This window comes from Oratosquilla oratoria, chromosome 12, assembly GCF_046742065.1.
Source record: "Oratosquilla oratoria isolate Oo_2021 chromosome 12, ASM4674206v1, whole genome shotgun sequence".
Classification (NCBI taxonomy): Eukaryota; Metazoa; Arthropoda; class Malacostraca; order Stomatopoda; family Squillidae; genus Oratosquilla; species Oratosquilla oratoria.
This window is the reverse complement of record NC_134788.1, coordinates 47,994,132-48,013,214: the sequence shown is the minus strand read 5'-3', so window position 1 is coordinate 48,013,214 and position 19,083 is coordinate 47,994,132. Positions and strand designations below refer to the sequence as shown.

Genomic DNA, 19,083 nt, shown 5'->3' with positions numbered 1-19,083 from the left:
GCGGTGCATGCCAACAGGAGACCTTTTGGTCAATAACTAGGTCGGATGTAAAAAAAAAAATCATAATAAATAAATCACAACTAACACCACAGTCGGGCGAAAGAAAAAGTTTGTACAACTGAAGAGGATTGCAGGTAGCAATCGAAATATATAGTTCCGCTTACGCAACTTTTTCTTTCGTCCGACTGTGGTGTTAGTTGTGATTTACAAATGTGTTACTACATTTCTCACCTGTGATTGACCCACCACGATGGAGCTTCTTTCTTCTATCAACTCTCATGTTCCCTTTCTTTTGTAAGAGGTTGCTACTTAAGATAGCCTCCTCCCTGCCACTTTGTACTACTGAAGAGGATTGCAGGTAGCAATCGAAATATATAGTTCCGCTTACGCAACTTTTTCTTTCGTCCGACTGTGGTGTTAGTTGTGATTTACAAATGTGTTACTACATTTCTCACCTGTGATCATAAATAAATGAATTAATAAATAAAAACTATAATAATGTAAATAATAAATAGAATACGTAAATAAATACATGGGTATAGTTAAATAATAAACAAACAGTAAATAATGATAAATTGACATACAGTATCCCCCCACTATTCACAGGGGTTACGTTCCTTCCCCTCCCGCGAATCCCGAAAATCCACAAATTATTGATGCAGTTTTAAAACGCCTATGTATAATATTATATACGCTAAAATATGCTTCCCAAACACATTCTAAAGACAGTCACTCATTAATACAGTAATAATTACATATAACACACCAAAAACTTAGACTTCAAACAATCACTTTGAAAACCCGCGTGCGACTGAGAGAGTTTAACCTCTCGCGCATGAATATGCTTGTGAAACTCACTAAGCTAGTAGTACACAAAATCAAGGCTGTTCTCTGTCCATAGCTGAGACATATAGTAATCCTTGACTTTTTTCTTGAAGGTAACCTTGCTATTTGACTTCTTATGGACACAGGTAGAGTTCCAGAGTTGAGCACTTGTGAAGTGAAAACGGTTTTTTGGTGAAGGGACCTGCATGAGGTACAATAAGAGACTCTTGACTGTTCCGGGTTCGGTTCTCAGCCGATAATGTAAAATTACAACTCACATATGAGGGAGCAGAATTATGAACGATACTGTAAACCTGGTTTAGTTTCAGCTGCTGGACACGATATTTTACAGGTAACATTCCTACCTTGCTAAATTCTCCAATACCAATATGACTACGTTGAGGTCAATTTAGCATGAATCTAATTATCTTATTTTGTGTAACCTGTAGCCGGGACTGTTTTTTTCTGTTCAAACTACTGTACCAAGAGCTACAAGCGTAATCAAAGTGATGTTGTAACAAGGCTGAGACCAGAAGCTTCTTTGTTTCCAGATCAAAATTTCTGGCTTTTCTGTACAAAAATTTGACTTTATGTGAACACTTGGATACAATCTTATCCGTTATGGCATTCCCTGAGAGGGACTGATCTAAGGGTATTCCAAGATAGGTTACCTCTTGTTTTGACTCCAAGACATTAACCCCACATCTGACCTGTACATCGCTGTGTTTCCTGAGGTTGGGTTTTGATGCGAAGACAATACTTTCCGTTTTACCGAGGTGTAAAGACAGCCTATTATCTATGAGCCAGTCCTGGACCGATGACAGTTCGACACTCAGTTTCTCCTCTACTTCAACTGGGTCCCTACCCGAGACAATTAGAGCGGAGTCGTCTGCAAATAGCAGTAACTTACAGTTCACCGCACCTGGCATGTCGTTAATATAGACCAGGAACAGTAGCGGTCCTAGAATTGAACCTTGTGGCACACCACAAGTTATCTCTCTGTCATCTGAGCAGGCTTCATTTACCTGTACTAGTTGTTTGCGACCTGTAAGGTAGGACTTGAACCAGCCAATATTCGCCACTCCTAATGCCTGAAGTTTTTTTTTAATAAAATATCATGGTCCACTGTATCAAATGCCTTTTGTAGATCCAACAAGACTAAACCCGTGTAATTACCTCTGTCGCATTCCTGTTTTATCAGATCGTAAAGGTATATTAAGCTGGTGTCTGTTGAGTAATTCGTTCTAAAACCAGATTGCATACCGTATAGTAGATTACGTTCCCTGAGGTAGGTATCTAACTGATTGTATACGATACGTTCCAAAACCTGGGAAATAATACTTAGAATTGAAACAGGCCTGTAGTTACCTGCCTCAGTTTTTGCGTTTTTCTTATAAAGAGGTGTTACCCGAGCCCTTTTCATGTCGCTTGGGATAAATCCTGAGCCAATAGACAAATTTATTATGTGGGTTATTAGGGGAGTAATAATTGTGGCTCCATCCTTAACAAACCTCGCAGGAATGTCGTCTAACCCTGTAGCCTTATTGGCACTTACGCTAGCCAGTAATTTAAACACTTCTTTTTGAGTGGTCTTATGTAGTTTGAAACACTTTGTGGACTTGTCTTTATGGTACTCCTGAACGTACCCCAGCCCAAACTTCCCAGAACCCGTTGGGAGGGATTTAACTAGTTTTGTGGCTATGGTTGTGAAAAAGGTGTTGAAGTGGTTGGCTATGGTGTTCCTATCAGAGTTAAGCTCGCCGTTTATCATGAGTCCTATCCTGTCTACTTTGTTACTAGGTTTTGTGTGAACTTCTATGGTCTTCAGTGTTTGCCAAAGCTTCCTCGGATCGTGTTTGTTCTGGTGCACCATCTTAGTACAATAATCAGCTTTGGCTTTTTCCTTCCAATATTTCACCTGATTCCTATATTACAGAAAGCCATTATAGTCCTCCTGATTTCCACTTTTCCTAAATCTGGCAATAAATCTGTCTCTATCTCTAATTAAATAAATCTGTCTCTATCTCTAATTAAACCCATCCTCTGTTTTATTCGTATCTCTTTGAGAGGCGCTACGCTGTCTATAATAGTAAGAAATGTGTACTTAAAATTAGACCAAGCCTTTTAAACATCGGTACAATTTAGAACTGGCGACTAGTCTGTCCTACCCAGTTCATCTACAAAATGTTCTCTAGAGTAATGCTTCATGGAACGAAGCTTCACTGTGTTGTGCTTGTTGAAAATCGTCTTCCTAGCTTTCCTAGTACAATATACGAGCTTATGGTCACTAAGACCATAATCACAAGCACCAGCCTGCGTTATCTTGTTACGATCGGAGACCAGGATAAGATCTATGATGGACCTGGATGTGCCTGTCTTTCTAGTAGGCTCGTCGATCAGTTGTGTCAGGCCATGAGATATTAGCAAGTCTCTCATTGACTTAATAAGGTTGTTATTTGTACTTGCCAGATTCGTATTAAAATCACCTAGGATAATAATTTCTTGGTCATGCATATTGACCCGATTGAAACAGGTAGATTCTAATGCGGTATAGAAGGACATCTGTTTCGGTGGTCTGTAACAGACCCCGCATAAGATGGGATGCGATTTAGGTAACAATATTTCTACCCACACAGCTTCGAGCCCACCGTTACTCATAAGGTCTGTACGGGGGTTGAATGCTAAATCGTTGTTTATGAAAGTACATACCCCTCCTCCGGTCCTCTTTCTATCATTACGCACAACACTATAACCCGGAATCGCAATTTCCGAGTCGGAGATGGTACTGTCCAAGATCTATATATACCAGGTCTAACCACTTCCGACCGAATTTCGAGAGAGTTGGCGCAGCGTGCCCGTGACATCACCTGGCTGCTCAAAGTGGGCCTCGCGCGTCCCGTTGCTGTTAGTTGATGTTGGTTCGTTGTACGGGCATGTCGCTGCCTCCGCCCGCACCGCTCCACGCAATTAGTTATATTCTGACAATGAAGATCTATATATACAGGTATATATAGATCTTGACAATATGGCTTATTGTACCATTAAGGGTTGTGGCTCAAACAAAAGAGAAATTAAGCCAAATGTTAATTTTCATCGTTTCCCTGCAAATACACGCACATGTGAACGTGTACACATATAAGCACACACGACGATATCTCACCGTAAAATACAAGTATATAAACACACACACACACACACACACACACACACACACACACACACACACACACACACACACACACACACACATATGTGAACGTGTACACATATAAGTACACACGACGATATCTCTCCTTCCCGTAAAATAAAAATATATAAATACACACACACTCATTATTCAAATTTCTCGGTGGCGTAATCGGTTGAGAGTCAGGTATTCAATGTCAAGATATCGGCGGTACCTGGTTCGAAGCCAGGCCAGGATTATTTTTTTTCAGTCTCGCTGCGCTTCGAGTCGTTACTCCAACTCTCGTGGGCGGGGAGTTGGAGATATGTGTGCGTGTAAGTTCATAGATCGGACATACGAGCTCTGAGCTCTCTTCCGGGAGGGAAATAGCTGTCGATCACGAGTCCAATACGTGATCCAAAAGACCAAGATGAATCACACACACATGTGAACATGTACACATATAAGCACACACGACGATATATCCCCTTCCCATAAAACACACACACACACACACACACACACACACACACACACACACACACACACACACACACACACACACACACACACACTGATAATAGCAATGAGCTAGAGAGAGAGATAACGGGGGGAAATATAATGATTCCAGTCTTCCTTAGCGTTTCACAGTTTTCTTCAGTGTTTCACAAAGAGAAAACGGAAGCAGCCAGATGACGTCAGAAGCTGCGCAGAACGGCTCAAACGGTTAGACCTGGTGTATATAGATCTTGGTACTGTCTAGCCAAGTTTCGGTGACACCGATGACTGCTGCCCTGGTCCGCCGCGCAAGTAGACGGAACTCGTCTATCTTAGGTAGAAGGTTAACACGTTTGTCAAACGTGTTTGACAAACCGTTTGACTAAACGTGTCGACTAAACGTATCGGCGTGAAATGTTTGTGTACAAATCGACATGTCGAAGGGAGATATTCACATATAAAGGACCATTCACACGGTCAAACGGTTTGTCAAACATTCCCATGGTCAAACATAACTTCAAACACGTTTGACAGCCATTCACATGGTCAAACATCACTTCATACACGTTTGACAAACCTGTTTGCCCGCAAATAATCAACGACGTTGCTATTTGAAGGATATCTTTCTACAATGTTTTTTTTATCTGTTCATAAGAGTCACGATATTTCTTTGCGGTTGAGATGAAGTAGCAGCCAACTATTGATCGACTTTGACTTCATTATAGTTTTGTTCTTTCTTCAGGCAGTCGAAAAAATCCCAAATGTTAGGGACGTGGTGTCCAGCAACCTGTGTCTCAAATGTCCTATGCCATAGTTTTAAGTACTAATTTGTCATTTTTAATAGTTCTGTCATTAAAGAATTTGAACTATTCTTAATAAATACGAAAAGAAATTCTACCTTGTTTTTGTAGTATCCTAAATAAAGGCTATGAAAGTAACTATTTCATTATCAAAGGTAAAGTGTGCTAAATCAAGGAACAAAACTATAATGAAGTCAAAGTCGATCAATACTTGGCTGGTACTTCATCTCGACTACAAAGAAAGAAATATCGTGACTCTTCTGAACGGATAAAAAACATTGTAGAAAGATATCCTTCATATAGCAACGTCGTTGATTATTTGCGGGCAATAGCCCATAACCTAGCTTTATAATTTTAAGTAAACCAATTTATAGTTCTAAGTTTAGTTTAAACTAATTTGTCATTTTCAACAGTTCTGTCATTAAAGAATTTTAACTATTCACTACGAAAAGAAATTCTTCATCCTAAATAAAGGTTATGAAAGTAATTATTTCATTATCAAAGGTAAAAGTATGCTAAATCAAGGATGAAAACACAACCTAGTTATTTATTTCAAATTAGAATATTTTTATTTTTCGATGAATTGTGTATATCGATGAACTGAGCGTGTCGATGAATTGTTGTCGGTGAATTCGCCGGATCCCAAAATATATGTTATTATTTTTCTTATCGTTAAGGGAATTTTCGTTACAAATAGTTTGATCTTTTAATAATTGTCGTCAAACTTGCGTAGCATCTAGGTGCAGACTTGCCAATCCAATATGGCTGACCTCCAGGAGGGTTATCAATCACACTGGGCTATTTTTCCCCCGACATCCTACCTCCAACCTCCTCCATTTGAATATAACTAGAATATGACTTCGCTTATTACAGAAACCTAGACATCCCTAAGAACAATTCAACAGTATGTCTAACATCCGTATCTAGGTTTACACAATCTCTTGGTTCATTCTTCATCTTTGCTAGATGTAACGGAAATATTATTTGAATATTTGAATTTTGTAACCGAAGTCGTTTTTGACACGAACGAGCTCTCAACGGTCGTCGGCGCCCAGTGGGATAAGAACATAAGAACGAAGGAGATTGCAAGAGACCATGTGGCCTACACTAGGCAGTTCCATGTCCATTACCACCTGTCATCCCCGTGCATAAAGTTGTCTAACCGTTTCTTAAAACAACGTAATCTAAATTTGTCCATTACTGCGAGTCCTGACCTGTTGTCTTGATATGATGACCTTGCCTGTGTCGAATCCATGACAGAGTCCCATAAGGTCATAATCCCATTGGTTAAAATTCCACGCCAATTAACCTAGGCCTATATTCATTAATAAATTTATCAAGTGAAATTATACATTAACATATAATATTTATTAATACTATCAACATCCTGGAATATTATGTGTGGGATTATGAACAATGGGATAATATTGACTATGGCATTTTGATTCGTGGGATTTTGATGTATGGTTACAAAATTTAATTGTTCAAATCTCCAAACAACAAATTATCTTTCCGTCATATGCTGTTGAATATGTCCTTAGAGACGTCTAGATGTCTGCAACGGAAGTCATATTGTCGTTATTCAAATGTAGGTTGGAGATACGAGTACATTTGCTATTGTGTTTGCGAATTTTGATGATTAACATTATACTTGATATCTTTATAATTACTTTTGTCTATTAAATTGTAATATTAGGCTCTTTAAGGAAGAAGGAATCAAATGAAGACATTGTATTTAATGTAGATACTTTGCAGTACACGGAATGCGCCAAAAAAGGGTGAGTTTGGACATTATGGTGGAAATATGTTGTTGTCAGAAATATAATCTGTGTAACAACTGCTTCATCATACAACTGTGCTCATGCATAGATGACATAAAGAAAAAGAAAATCACAAATTTTTAGATTCTCATATTGGGAAAGACGTCATTAATCCCACAAAGCACCGCGCTCCATTACCGTCATTATTTTCGTGATGTCGATAGAAAACGCTATTTTTGTATATATATCAACTTTCCTGATTATCTCCATCGAGTTTTTGGTCCTCAAAATACAGAAATATGTCTTCATCGCCAAAAGTCAAGGAAAAAGGTGCCTACCCGCGATGACCATACACAAGGACCGAAAAATCTTCCCGCGCTCTGATACCGACGTTATGACGTCACGTCGCCTCAAAATCCATCATATTTTCTATATTCTTAAAACATCTTTCTCTCCACATGTTTAAAAAATTTCTCAATGTTTCGTTCAACGTACTTGTCAAAATTCATCGTCTTTTCTATATTTTTAAAACGTTTCTATATGTATTTTAGGATTTTCTCAGAATGTTTCGCTCAGTTTTAATAAGAATACAATTGTCAAAATTCATCGCCTTTTCTCTATTCTTAAAACATTTTTGTCTACACGGCTTTCTCAGAATGTTTCATTCAGTAAGGCCACGTGCTGACCTGAAAATTTCGCTCCCTGATACTATGGCATCTTTCATATCGTCTCAAACTAGGCAAAAACACCGTCGATTTCTATCGTCACACTAGAACAAAATACCGTCGATTTCACACAGGGCAAAAATGCCGTCGATTTCCTCCTTCACACAGGGCAAAAATGCCGTCGATTTCCATCTTCGCACTAGAAAAATGCCGTCGATTTCCTCCTTCACACAGGGTAAAAATGCCGTCGATTTCTACCTACACACTAGGCAAAATACCGTTGATTTCCATGTTCACACTAGGCAAAAATTACGCCGATTTCCATCTTCACACTAGGCAAAAATACCGTCGATTTCCATATTCGCACTAGACAAAAATGATATCGATTTCCACCAACACACTAGGCAAAAACTGTTGATTTCCATGTTCACACTAGGCAAAAATAACGTCGATTTCCATCTTCACACTAGGCAAAAATACCGTCGATTTCCATATTCGCATTAGACAAAACTGCCGTTGATTTCCTCCTTCACACAGGGTAAAAATACCGTCAATTTTTATCTACACACTAGGCAAAAATGTCGATTTCCATCTTCGCACTAGACAAAAATGCCGTTGGTTTCCTCCTTCACACAGAGCAAAAATGCCGTCGATTTCCACCTACACAATAGGCAAAAATACCGTTGATTTCCATGTTCACACTAGGCAAAACTGCCGTCAATTTCCATCATCACACTAGGCAAAAATACCGTCGATTACTATCTTCACACTAGGCAAAATGCCGTCGATTTTCATCTTCACACTAGGCAAAAATACCGTCGATTTCCATCAAAGTGCCGTCAATTTTGATTTTCTATGTCGATGGAATTTTGGCAGAAAAATCGTTTATTTTTTGTTTTATTCGCGATGACCATACACAAATCTTCCCGCGCTCTAATGCCGACATTATGACGTCACGTCGCATCAAAATCCATCATGTTCTCTATATTTTTAAAACATCTTTCTCTCCACGTGTTTAAAAGAATTCTCAGAAAGTTTCGTTCAATACAATTGTCAAAATTCATCGTCTCTTCTAGATTTTTAAAACTTTTTCCTCTGGATTTCTTCAGAATGTTTCGCTCAGTTTATTAAGAACCTTACCTTACCTTACCTTACCTTACCGTCGTGCCATATCCTCTTGGACTTCGGCGCGCCACCGTTCACGGTCCCTAGTTACTTGTAACATCTGTGCTGCTTTGAGTTGTTTTCCCCGTCGCCCTCATCAGCCCGTCCATATACTTCTCCCTCTGATTTCCTCTTGCTCTCCTTCCCTCCACCAAGAACACAATTGTCAAAATTCATTGTCTTTTCTTCTTAAAACATTTTTCTCCACACGGCTTTCTCAGAATGTTTCGTTCAGTGTTACGTAAGGCCACGTGCTGACCTAAAAATTTCGCTCCATGACGATATCTTGATTTCCCTTTCATGTCGTCTTAATAGTGTGTTTTCACGTGACGTCACCAAACCGGGATTCGGACGTATTGGAGACATTGTCGTGTAAACAAACGTGCTTACCCAACCTGTCTATCGTTCTCACCTGCCATTTATTCATTGTGTCTTGTGCGATAAATTTAACCCATTCAACTCCGATGACAAGATGTCTTGTCATTTGGTCAAATAAAACAAAAAATCATAAAACACCAAAATGTTTGATCAAACACCAGAAAAATATGACGTCAGTCCTCGCTTCGCTGCGAGCGAAGCGAGGATTGACGTCATATTTTTCTGGTGTTTGATCAAACATTTTGGTGTTTTATGATTTTTTGTTTTATTTGACCAAATGACAAGACATCTTGTCATCGGAGTTGAATGTGTTAAAGAACAATGGTGAATTACTGTAGAGTTGTGGGATGCCATAATAGGTCAGATAGAGAGAAAGAACTGCAGTTTTACAGACTCCCTGGAATTACCCAAAATCAAGTATTGGAATGGAAAAAAGCTTTGTGAAGATCGACGACGCTTATGGTTGGCGAGCTTACAGCAGAACTTTGATGGAAAGAATTTGGACAATATTAGAATCTATTCAGCTCACTTTATTTCTGGTAAGTAGGCCCAGGTCTGTTTTTAATAACGGGTTTGTTCATAACTTATAAATTAGGTTTGAAATGTCATATTTTTCTGGTGTTTGATCAAACATTTTGGTGTTATTATGATTTTTTGTTTTATTTGACCAAATGACAAGACATCTTGTCATCGGAGTTGAATGGGTTAATAGTGTACATAGACTTGAGTAAGTTTGACATTTTAATCTAGAAATAAAATAAGTCCAGTAAATGAAAAAATAAATGAAAAATTATCATATATTTTGATAAATTGATTATTAATAATTATTATGATAACTTTATTTCTTCTAATTTTTATTATTGAAAAATCTAACTTTTACATTTTACAATTGACATATAATCTGTCCATCAACAAAGTCTCGATTAAGATGTGCTATTAGAATATGTCATATTTAGTCTAGAATTATTGTTTTTTCATTGTATTTATATATTTTACAGGGAAGAAGGCAGAATTTCATCAAAGGGACAGTCCTGATTGGGTACCCTCAGTAAACATCCTTGGTTCAAAGGCAAAAGCACCTGCAGTTGCTTCTCCAGAGATCTTAAGGTTTAAACGACGAGAAGACAGAATTCAAAAGAAAAAGGATTATGCAGCAGCCGAATCATTATCATTAAGTTAAGGATACAACTCCGATGACAAGATGTCTTGTCATTTGGTCAAATAAAACAAAAAATCATAAAACACCAAAATGTTTGATCAAACACCAGAAAAATATGACGTCAGTCCTCCTCGCTTCGCTCGCGAGCGAAGCGAGGAGGACTGACGTCATATTTTTCTGGTGTTTGATCAAACATTTTGGTGTTTTATGATTTTTTGTTTTATTTGACCAAATGACAAGACATCTTGTCATCGGAGTTTAATGGGTTTAAGTGTCAAAACCAGCCAGGTCTTTGAAAATTTCTCAAGAACCAGCTGTCTTTTTGGGAGGACATATTAAAAAAAAAAAAAAAAAAAAAAAAAAAAAAATCACGGAAAATAAGAGAATATTGTAAAAATGGACCCTTTTATTAATTATTATTGATATACAATCAGGAGGTGCCAAGATGGGAGGGATGGAAGAGGGTGGAGGGGAGTAGAGTGTGATAGGGATGGAAAGGGAGGGAATGGTTTTTATGCCTTTGTTTTTTGGCCACCTCCCTTATAAGAGAGGAAAAACCCTTTGGTATATGTATGTGATTTTTGTTGCTGCATCACTGATGACAGGTATTTTGTTTTAGGTTTATATTCTGTCACCTATATATGCATGCGCTACTCTTTCAAGGCTGTTCCTATCACGGGACTTGACAAAGGCCATCACAGAATACAAAGATTCACAACAAAATGTGGATGCGAAATTGGTAAATAATGTCGCAAGTTTTTTTTTTTCACAAAAAAAAATTCTGGAATAGTATCCCAGATCCTTATTTTTTCCTCGTCCTTCTCATGTCTCTGATGATGGTATTCTTAAAAAAAATATTTCCTTCCAAGGGTTTATATAAGATTTATATAAGGAAAGAATTTTTCTAAGAATACCACGGTAAGATTCTTACGATGGTATTCTTAAGAAAAAATCTTTCCCTTCCAAGGATTCATATACAATATTTGTATAAGGAAAGATTTATACAAGGAAATATTTTTTTAAGAATACTACCGTATATTACTCCTTTTTTATAATAGTTTCTCTACAGTATTTTCTACGTCGGACCTAAAATCAACAAATTCGTGCTATTATGAAACTCAATCATTTACATTTCAAAATCGTTCATGTGAAAACAACTATATTTAGTTCATTACGAACTTTGATGTATTTTGCAGCCTCCTCTAATTCTCTGAGCCTTGCAAATCTTGTAGAGAACTGTTTAAAATAGCTTTCAAAGACGCACACTCCGTTTTGTCACCCTTTGGAAAATCAAAATCACCGATGTAGCTCTTTAGGTTTCGAAAATCTTCACTGTCTACATTCCTTTTGAAAAAACAACAACTTTTATTTCAAATGGCTTTATGTAATCGTACACAACATCAACTGTCTAACCAGGGCCTTGTAATTTAACGTTCAAGTCGTTTAAATATTCACAAATATCTGAAAAATCAGTTTACAAACCCACACAATGTCAGACATTTATTCACTAGTCAGAGAGATTGATTTCATATATGCATTCAATAATTGGTTTGAGAACAAAACCTCGAGTGAAGGGATATTTACAAGGTCAAACCCGGTTAGTCAAACAAGGGTTTGCAGTGATGTTTGACCGAGTAAATGTAGTATCTGGTTGTCAGACACGTTTGACAACCAGATACCCTATTCACACGGTCAAACATCACCTCAAACACTTGTTTGGCAAACCGTTTGACTGTGTAAATAGCCAATTGTCATACAAAAGAAGTTCGAAGTTTATTGGTTATTCTTGTTAAAAAATAGTCGTTAGTGTGTCGGGTTTGGCACGCGTGTCAAGGGTTGCCCGCCCTGCCCTAGAGTACTAAAATAAAACATACTTGCAGGAAAAACAACGACGAAGAATAAATACAGGACGTTACATTGGTTAGTGGTTTGAGTATGTGTGCGTGCATGCACTTTCTCACAGTTGTCCGTCGTTTCCAGCGAAGGCATCACTCCTTGCAAAAGAAGTGACTGATGAGTTCTAAGATGACTATGGAGTCCGATGTGCGTCTTGCAGACTCGCCCGCAGAAGCCGTAGGGAGCGTTCCCTCCTCGTTCAGATGAGTGTTGGTGGCGTTGGGTTCGTTTTTCTTCTTCTTTGTTGAGACGTTGGGTTGCATAGGTCTTGTTACCTTCGCGGCAGATGTTTCGCCACCGTTATCGGTCAGCAGCAGGAGCCTCAAGGGTTTGGGGTTGTAGTTCGCGTTTCTTGAGGGGTGATTTGATATGATCCTTGAGACGTTTGCGTTGACTTACTGCAGACCTATCCAGGACATCGTTTTTGTTTTTTTTTTCATCAGGATTACTTCAAGAGGTTCCACATGTACACATACACACACACACGAATACACCAGTTTCTGAACCACATATTTGAACATTTGTTGGGTATGTTTCAGTTCATTTCCCCCCAGAAGCAGAAAAAAATCAGTTTTGGAGCATTTCGACAGCGTCCTCCTTGCCTATATTCTTTTTGAGTCCGATCTTCCTGTAGGACTCTCTGCTCTTGTCGGTGGCAAAGGCCTCCTGCAGGTCCACCAGGGTCCTGCCGCGCGACTCGGGGACCCAGCGCCACACGAGGAGGGCCGTCAGGAGGTAGAAGGAGGCGAGGACGTGGAAGGTGTTGGCGAAGCCGATCGTGGCGTTCATCATGGGGAAGGTGACGGAGGACAGAAAGAAGCCGAGGGTCAGGACATTGACGAAGATGGAGTTGGCCACCGACCGGACGGCGGTTGGGACGAGCTCGGCCGAGAGGAGGAAGCACACAGGGGGGACGCCCAGGGAGAAGACGGCCGTGAAGACCAAGATCGAGGCGATGGGGAGCCAGGCCGGCGCCGAGGAAGTCGCCAGCGCCACGCCCGTCGCCACCAGCGACGCCCCGCTGATGATGGAGCAGGTGATCAGCAGAGGGCGGCGCCCCACGTGGTCGATGACCAGGCAGGAGACGATGGTGAAGACGAGGCGGACGACGCCCACGAGGACGGTGCAGGTGAAGGGGTCCAGGTCGACCTCGGCGTCCTGGAAGATGAAGATGGCATACTGGAAGATGGCGAAGCGGCCGCCCAGGACCGGGAGCAGGTTGAGCGCCGTCGCCAACAGCACCGGCGTGTAGTTGCTCGACACCCGCAGTTGGCGGAACTGCAGACAGAGAGAGGGAGAGGGACGAGATGGAGCCAGACACTATTTGTTTATTCATCTATTGATTATTAAGCTATTCATTCACCTGTTCGTCATCGTCATCAATTGGGGGCACCAGGGAGCGCGTTGCTTCACTCCCACGCCGACGCCAGTGCCCCCACGTGGGTCTCTCCGAGGAGCAAGCTCTCATGCAGACACCCTTCCTCCCTTCCCACTCCTCCAAACAGTTCTCAAAAGGTTCGATCGACCTGCCCCAGCAGCCATGAATTCTGTGGTCGTCCCCTTCATCTCCTCCATCGAGAGTTGTCTCTTGCGGAGACAACGCTGAATAGGATAAACATGAGGGAAACGTGCCACATGCCCATATACTCGTAGCCGATCACGAATTATGCTGGTAACTGCCCTAAACTGAGTCTCACAGTGCTGTCTTCGTTTTGATACGAAGTAATTCCAGCAATGCCTCATGATTTTCCGAAGGCACTTGTGTACCAAAGACATAGAGACGCCTCTTCAGATCGGCATTCAGCTTCCATGTCTCACACCCGTACAGGCAGCAAGACAGGGAGCACAAGTGATTGAAGATTCGAATCTTAGTCTTTCTTCATAGATAACGACAAGGCCTAACTCCATGGGCAATGCCAATCCTTCGAACTATTTCCTGACATGACCCACCACTTTTATACACGACGACGCTACCAAGGTATGTTAATTAAAACCCATTAAACTCCGATGACAAGATGTCTTGTCATTTGGTCAAATAAAACAAAAAATCATAAAACACCAAAATGTTTGATCAAACACCAGAAAAATATGACGTCAGCAGTCCTCGCTTCGCTCGCGAGCGAGCGAAGCGAGGAGGACTGACGTCATATTTTTCTGGTGTTTGATCAAACATTTTGGTGTTTTATGATTTTTTGTTTTATTTGACCAAATGACAAGACATCTTGTCATCGGAGTTTAATGGAGCTTTCCACGACCTCGGTATCCTCGCGTCATGCATGCACAGACTGAACTGCGTCATCCAGTGAGCCCCCGCCGAACTCCTGGACCTTGTTTTTGGTCCAGAAGACCTCAAGGCCAAGCGGTCTCGCTTCCTCGTTCAGAGACTCGAGGGCTCACCTATTAATCTATTTGTTTGTTTATTTATTTGTTTTATATCTATTAATCAATTCCTTTATTTATTAATCTACTCATCTCTGTATTCGTCTTTGATATCAAGCCACTTACCTGGTCCTTGACAGTGGTCGAGGGCTGGGAAGCAAGGCCTCGACGGATGGTGCCAAGCTCCTCCTCTACGTTCCCACGTGGTCCTCGGATTCTGGCCAGAGCCGCTCGAGCCGAGGACTCCTTCCCTTTCTTCATCAGCCAGTACGGAGACTTGGAGGGCGAGAAAGAGAAAGAATTAACCCATTAAACTCCGATGACAAGATTCTTGTCATTTGGTCAAATAAAACAAAAAATCATAAAACACCAAAATGTTTGATCAAACACCAGAAAAATATGACGTCCGTCCTCGCTTCGCTCGCGAGCGAAGCGAGGAGGACTGACGTCATATTTTTCTGGTGCTGTTTGATCAAACATTTTGGTGTTTTATGATTTTTTGTTTTATTTGACCAAATGACAAGAATCTTGTCATCGGAGTTTAATGGGTTAATCTTATGTGTTACTGTTGAGGCGATGTAGTTGGGCTGGACTTTCTAGGGATCCTAGAGGCCAAGGTTCTAGATCGGTGGTTCTCGGTCTAGTGTCTGTGTCTCCCCAGAGGACCAATGGGGTGTCTCCTCAGGGCCACAAGTTGGGAACTAGTGCTAGTTAGTGGATGTTTAGTGGTACAGTTTAGTGTTACCGGGGCCCAGTGATCTATTCCATTTATCTACCTGTTTTTCTTTCTTATTATCTATGTTTTATTTATTTGTCGTAAGGGTGATTTACTAAAGGTTCTCTATCAAGAGCATGGGTTCCTCGTCACCCAACAAAGAGCACTTCTAAGTCACCTAAGAGTACAGTGGTGCTCCCGAACACCAGGTTGGGGGACTCTGGTAACCCACGACGGTACTCGTAGTCGGGGAAGGGACCCGCTAGAAATGAATTAAATGTGGAGCGTCTCGGTGCGACGGTGACGTAACGAGTCAGGTTCTAAAAATGACCTTAGATTGGCCTTACCTCTGCCTTCAGCACTTCGCTGCCTTTTGTGACCTAAGCCGTCGGATGGTCTTGCTTCGACCCACCTCGGGGACAAATGACTACCTCACAGACAAATGACCTTGTTTTGACCTTACCTCTGGGGAAAACTACCTCGACCCCAAATGACCTTGCTTTCGACCCACCTGAGTGGCAAACGCCCAAGTTTTGACCTGCTTGAGGGAGCCAGTGACTTTGCTTCGACCTACCTGAGGGACCCAAGGGCCCGGCCTTGAGCCCGCTCAAGGACAAGTGACCCTGACCCCAAATGACCGACCGATTGACCTACCTCGGGCACGAAATAGAGCGCGACGATGACGAAGGCGAGCGGGGCCGCGCAGACCCCCGTGGCCACCCGCCAGGGCAGGAACTTGGCCATCAGGTAGAAGTCCATGATGCCCGCCGAGGCCATGATCTGGGACACCGTCGTCAGCATACCCCGGACTTCTGGAGACATGAGCTCGACGGAGAGGGGCACGAGGGCCGTGTACACGGCGCCGTTGGAAAGCCCGATGCCGAAACGGGCCACGTACAGGAGCTTCTTGCCCGTGGCGAAGGCCTTCAGGAACCACAGCGAGGTCGTGGGCAGGAGGAAGGCCAGGAGGACGCGGCGTGGGCCCAGCACCTCCATCAGGATGCTCGTCAGCGTCGGCGTCAGGAGACACGATAGCGACGGGAGGGAGGCTGCCGGGCGAGGGGCAAAGGCGAAAGCATTATTCAAAATGATAATGATAATAATAATAATAATAATAATAATAATAATAATAATTAATAATAATTAATAATAATAATTAATAATAATAATAATAATAATAATAATAATAATAATAATGATAATGATAATAATGATAATGATAATAATGATAATGATAATGATAATAATGATAATAATAATAATGATAATAATAATAATGATAATAATAATAATGATAATAATAATAATGATAATAATAATAATAATAATAATAATAACAATAATAATAATAATAATAATAATGTGTAAACATTGTGACGAATGTGGACAGGTGGTAAAGGGAAGACGGGCTGAGGGAAATACTACCATTCCTGACTAGTTTCCCCTGAGTGGCTTCTTCAGAGGATTGGATAATGGATTATGGATTACCTTGGTAAGACCAACAGCTCGCACGGGATGATTTTTTTTATTTTTTTTTATTTTTTTTTTTTTAAGGGGAAGAATGTCTGTAAGAAAAATGAAAATATAGCGGTGTATAAAAGAGGGCTTCTGCCAGCGCGCTTTTTTCGTGAGTGATCAAGGGCGAAGTGGGCAGGAGACTTGGGGTTGGTGACTGGGATTAATGTAACCGTCAGGTGACGTAGGAATATTTAGTCTTCTTAACCTCATCCAACAAAGTTAGAAAACGAGTAGAACGCTTAGTCGTAGGGAAAGATAGAGAAATTGGAAATGATTTTAGTGGTAGGGAAACTGAAATTATAAGATGTAGTAGGAGAGAAAGTTAGAAATTAAAATAATTTCAGTAGAAGAAAAAGCTTATGTAGTTGTTTGTGCATCTAGTTGTGTTAGTTTTGTTTGCGATAAAGTTGTGTGTATTCTACACATGGTTGATGCCTCCAACGTGAAAGCTTACAGCCTGACAATTAATGGGCTATATACATTATTATCATTATAATTGTTATTGTTATTATTATTATTATTATTATTATTATTATTATTATTATTATTATTATTATTATTATTATTATTATTATTATTATTATTATCATTATCATTATCATTATTATTATTATTATTATCATTATCGTTATCGTTATCATTATTATTATTATTATTATTATTATTATTATTATTATTATTATTATTATTATTATTATTATTATTATTATTATTATTATTATTATTATTATTATTATTATTATTATTATCATTATTATCATTATTATCATTATTATCATTATTATCATTATTATCATTATTATCATTATTATCATTATTATCATTATTATCATTATTATTAGATTATCATCATTACTATTATTATCATTATTGTTGTTATCACCTGTCAAGGCTGGAGAAGGGATAAATAATTGGTAAGCGCGGCTATACACGACTTATCGTGTACACCGCACGTGGGAGGGGCGCAGTTGACAGGTAGTCTGTACGGTGTGGTCTAGGTGTAATGTGTTGTATCAGGTGTTTGTGTCTGTCGTGCAGTTTTTTCTAGGTGTCTCGTGTGAAGTTTGTGTTTGTGTTGGTTGAGTGGACGGATGTTGGAAATTTGGTGTAGGGACTCAGCGGTTCTGAAATCGTTCTATCGCGAACCCGTGATGAACTTGACAGCGGCATTCTGAACCCTCTGATGGACGTAGTTGTTAGTGGGACATGTCAGCTGGCTTAGTCCCGGTGACTGGCACAGAATCGCTCTGACAAGGGCTAGGTACAAACGACGTTTGGTGAATAGTGTTCCAGTTTTGAAGCGTCTTAGCTTACTGTTTCTTACTATTTTTGATATGCTGATTTCAAATATGTAAATCTTTTTGTTCTGTATGCTCTAGTTTTCATGCAATTTGAGGGATTACATTAGTCATCTTGATATATTTCCTGAGAACTTAGGGGCAGTAAGTGACGAGCAAGGCGAGCGGTTCATGAAACGAGATTACCCTGAGACAGTCTACAAACGCAAGAGCTTCAAGCGCAAATTCCTGCCTGACTAAAATGCACCTAATCTTTGTATTTTCATAGTAATGAATTTCTTAAGTAACAATGAATTTCATATAAAATCTAACCTTTGTGTTGATGGAACATGTTTCGAATTGTGAATAAATTTAGACCATGTAACATTTTTTTTATAGTAATGAATTTCTTAAGTAACAATTAATTTCATATAAAATCTAACCTTTGTGTTGATGGAACATGTTTCGAATTGTGAATAAATTTAGACCATGTAAAAAAAAAATTCTTATTCACCAGTGGATTTAATAATAGTTTAATCTCATGCTTCTTCTGATAGACGACGATGCCAGTCAGACGAAGACAAATTTTTGATATTTTGAAATACTTCGATCGCAAAATGATAATAATGATAATAATGATAATAATAACAATAATAATAAATAAATAAATAAATAAATAGATAGATAGTAAGAGCTTTCAGGAAAAAAATCATGTTTGAAATCAGTAAATTTAAAATAGATAATACCAGCGGTTGATATCAATGCAACATAAATTTTGTTGAGCTTAGTTGTTATTATTATTATAATTATTATTATTATTATTATTATTATTAATAATAATAATAATAATAATAATGATAATCATAATATTACTATTATTATA

The 19,083-nt window shown here is 39.6% G+C and overlaps 1 protein-coding gene across 2 annotated transcripts in view; it reads right to left on the bottom strand.

The window, feature by feature from the left end:
- Positions 1 to 12,732: 12,732 nt before the first annotated feature.
- LOC143031679 (facilitated trehalose transporter Tret1-like) overlaps positions 12,733 to 19,083 on the bottom strand; it is a 21,935-nt gene continuing 15,584 nt past the window's right edge. For both annotated transcript variants that reach the window (XM_076195806.1, XM_076195807.1), the window contains 3 exons: positions 16,060 to 16,454; positions 14,817 to 14,966; positions 12,733 to 13,589 (listed from right to left, as the gene is read on the bottom strand). In XM_076195806.1, the coding sequence (XP_076051921.1) occupies positions 12,879 to 13,589; positions 14,817 to 14,966; positions 16,060 to 16,454 (1,256 nt within the window). In that variant the 3' untranslated portion in view covers positions 12,733 to 12,878. The remainder of the gene's footprint in view (positions 13,590 to 14,816; positions 14,967 to 16,059; positions 16,455 to 19,083) is intronic.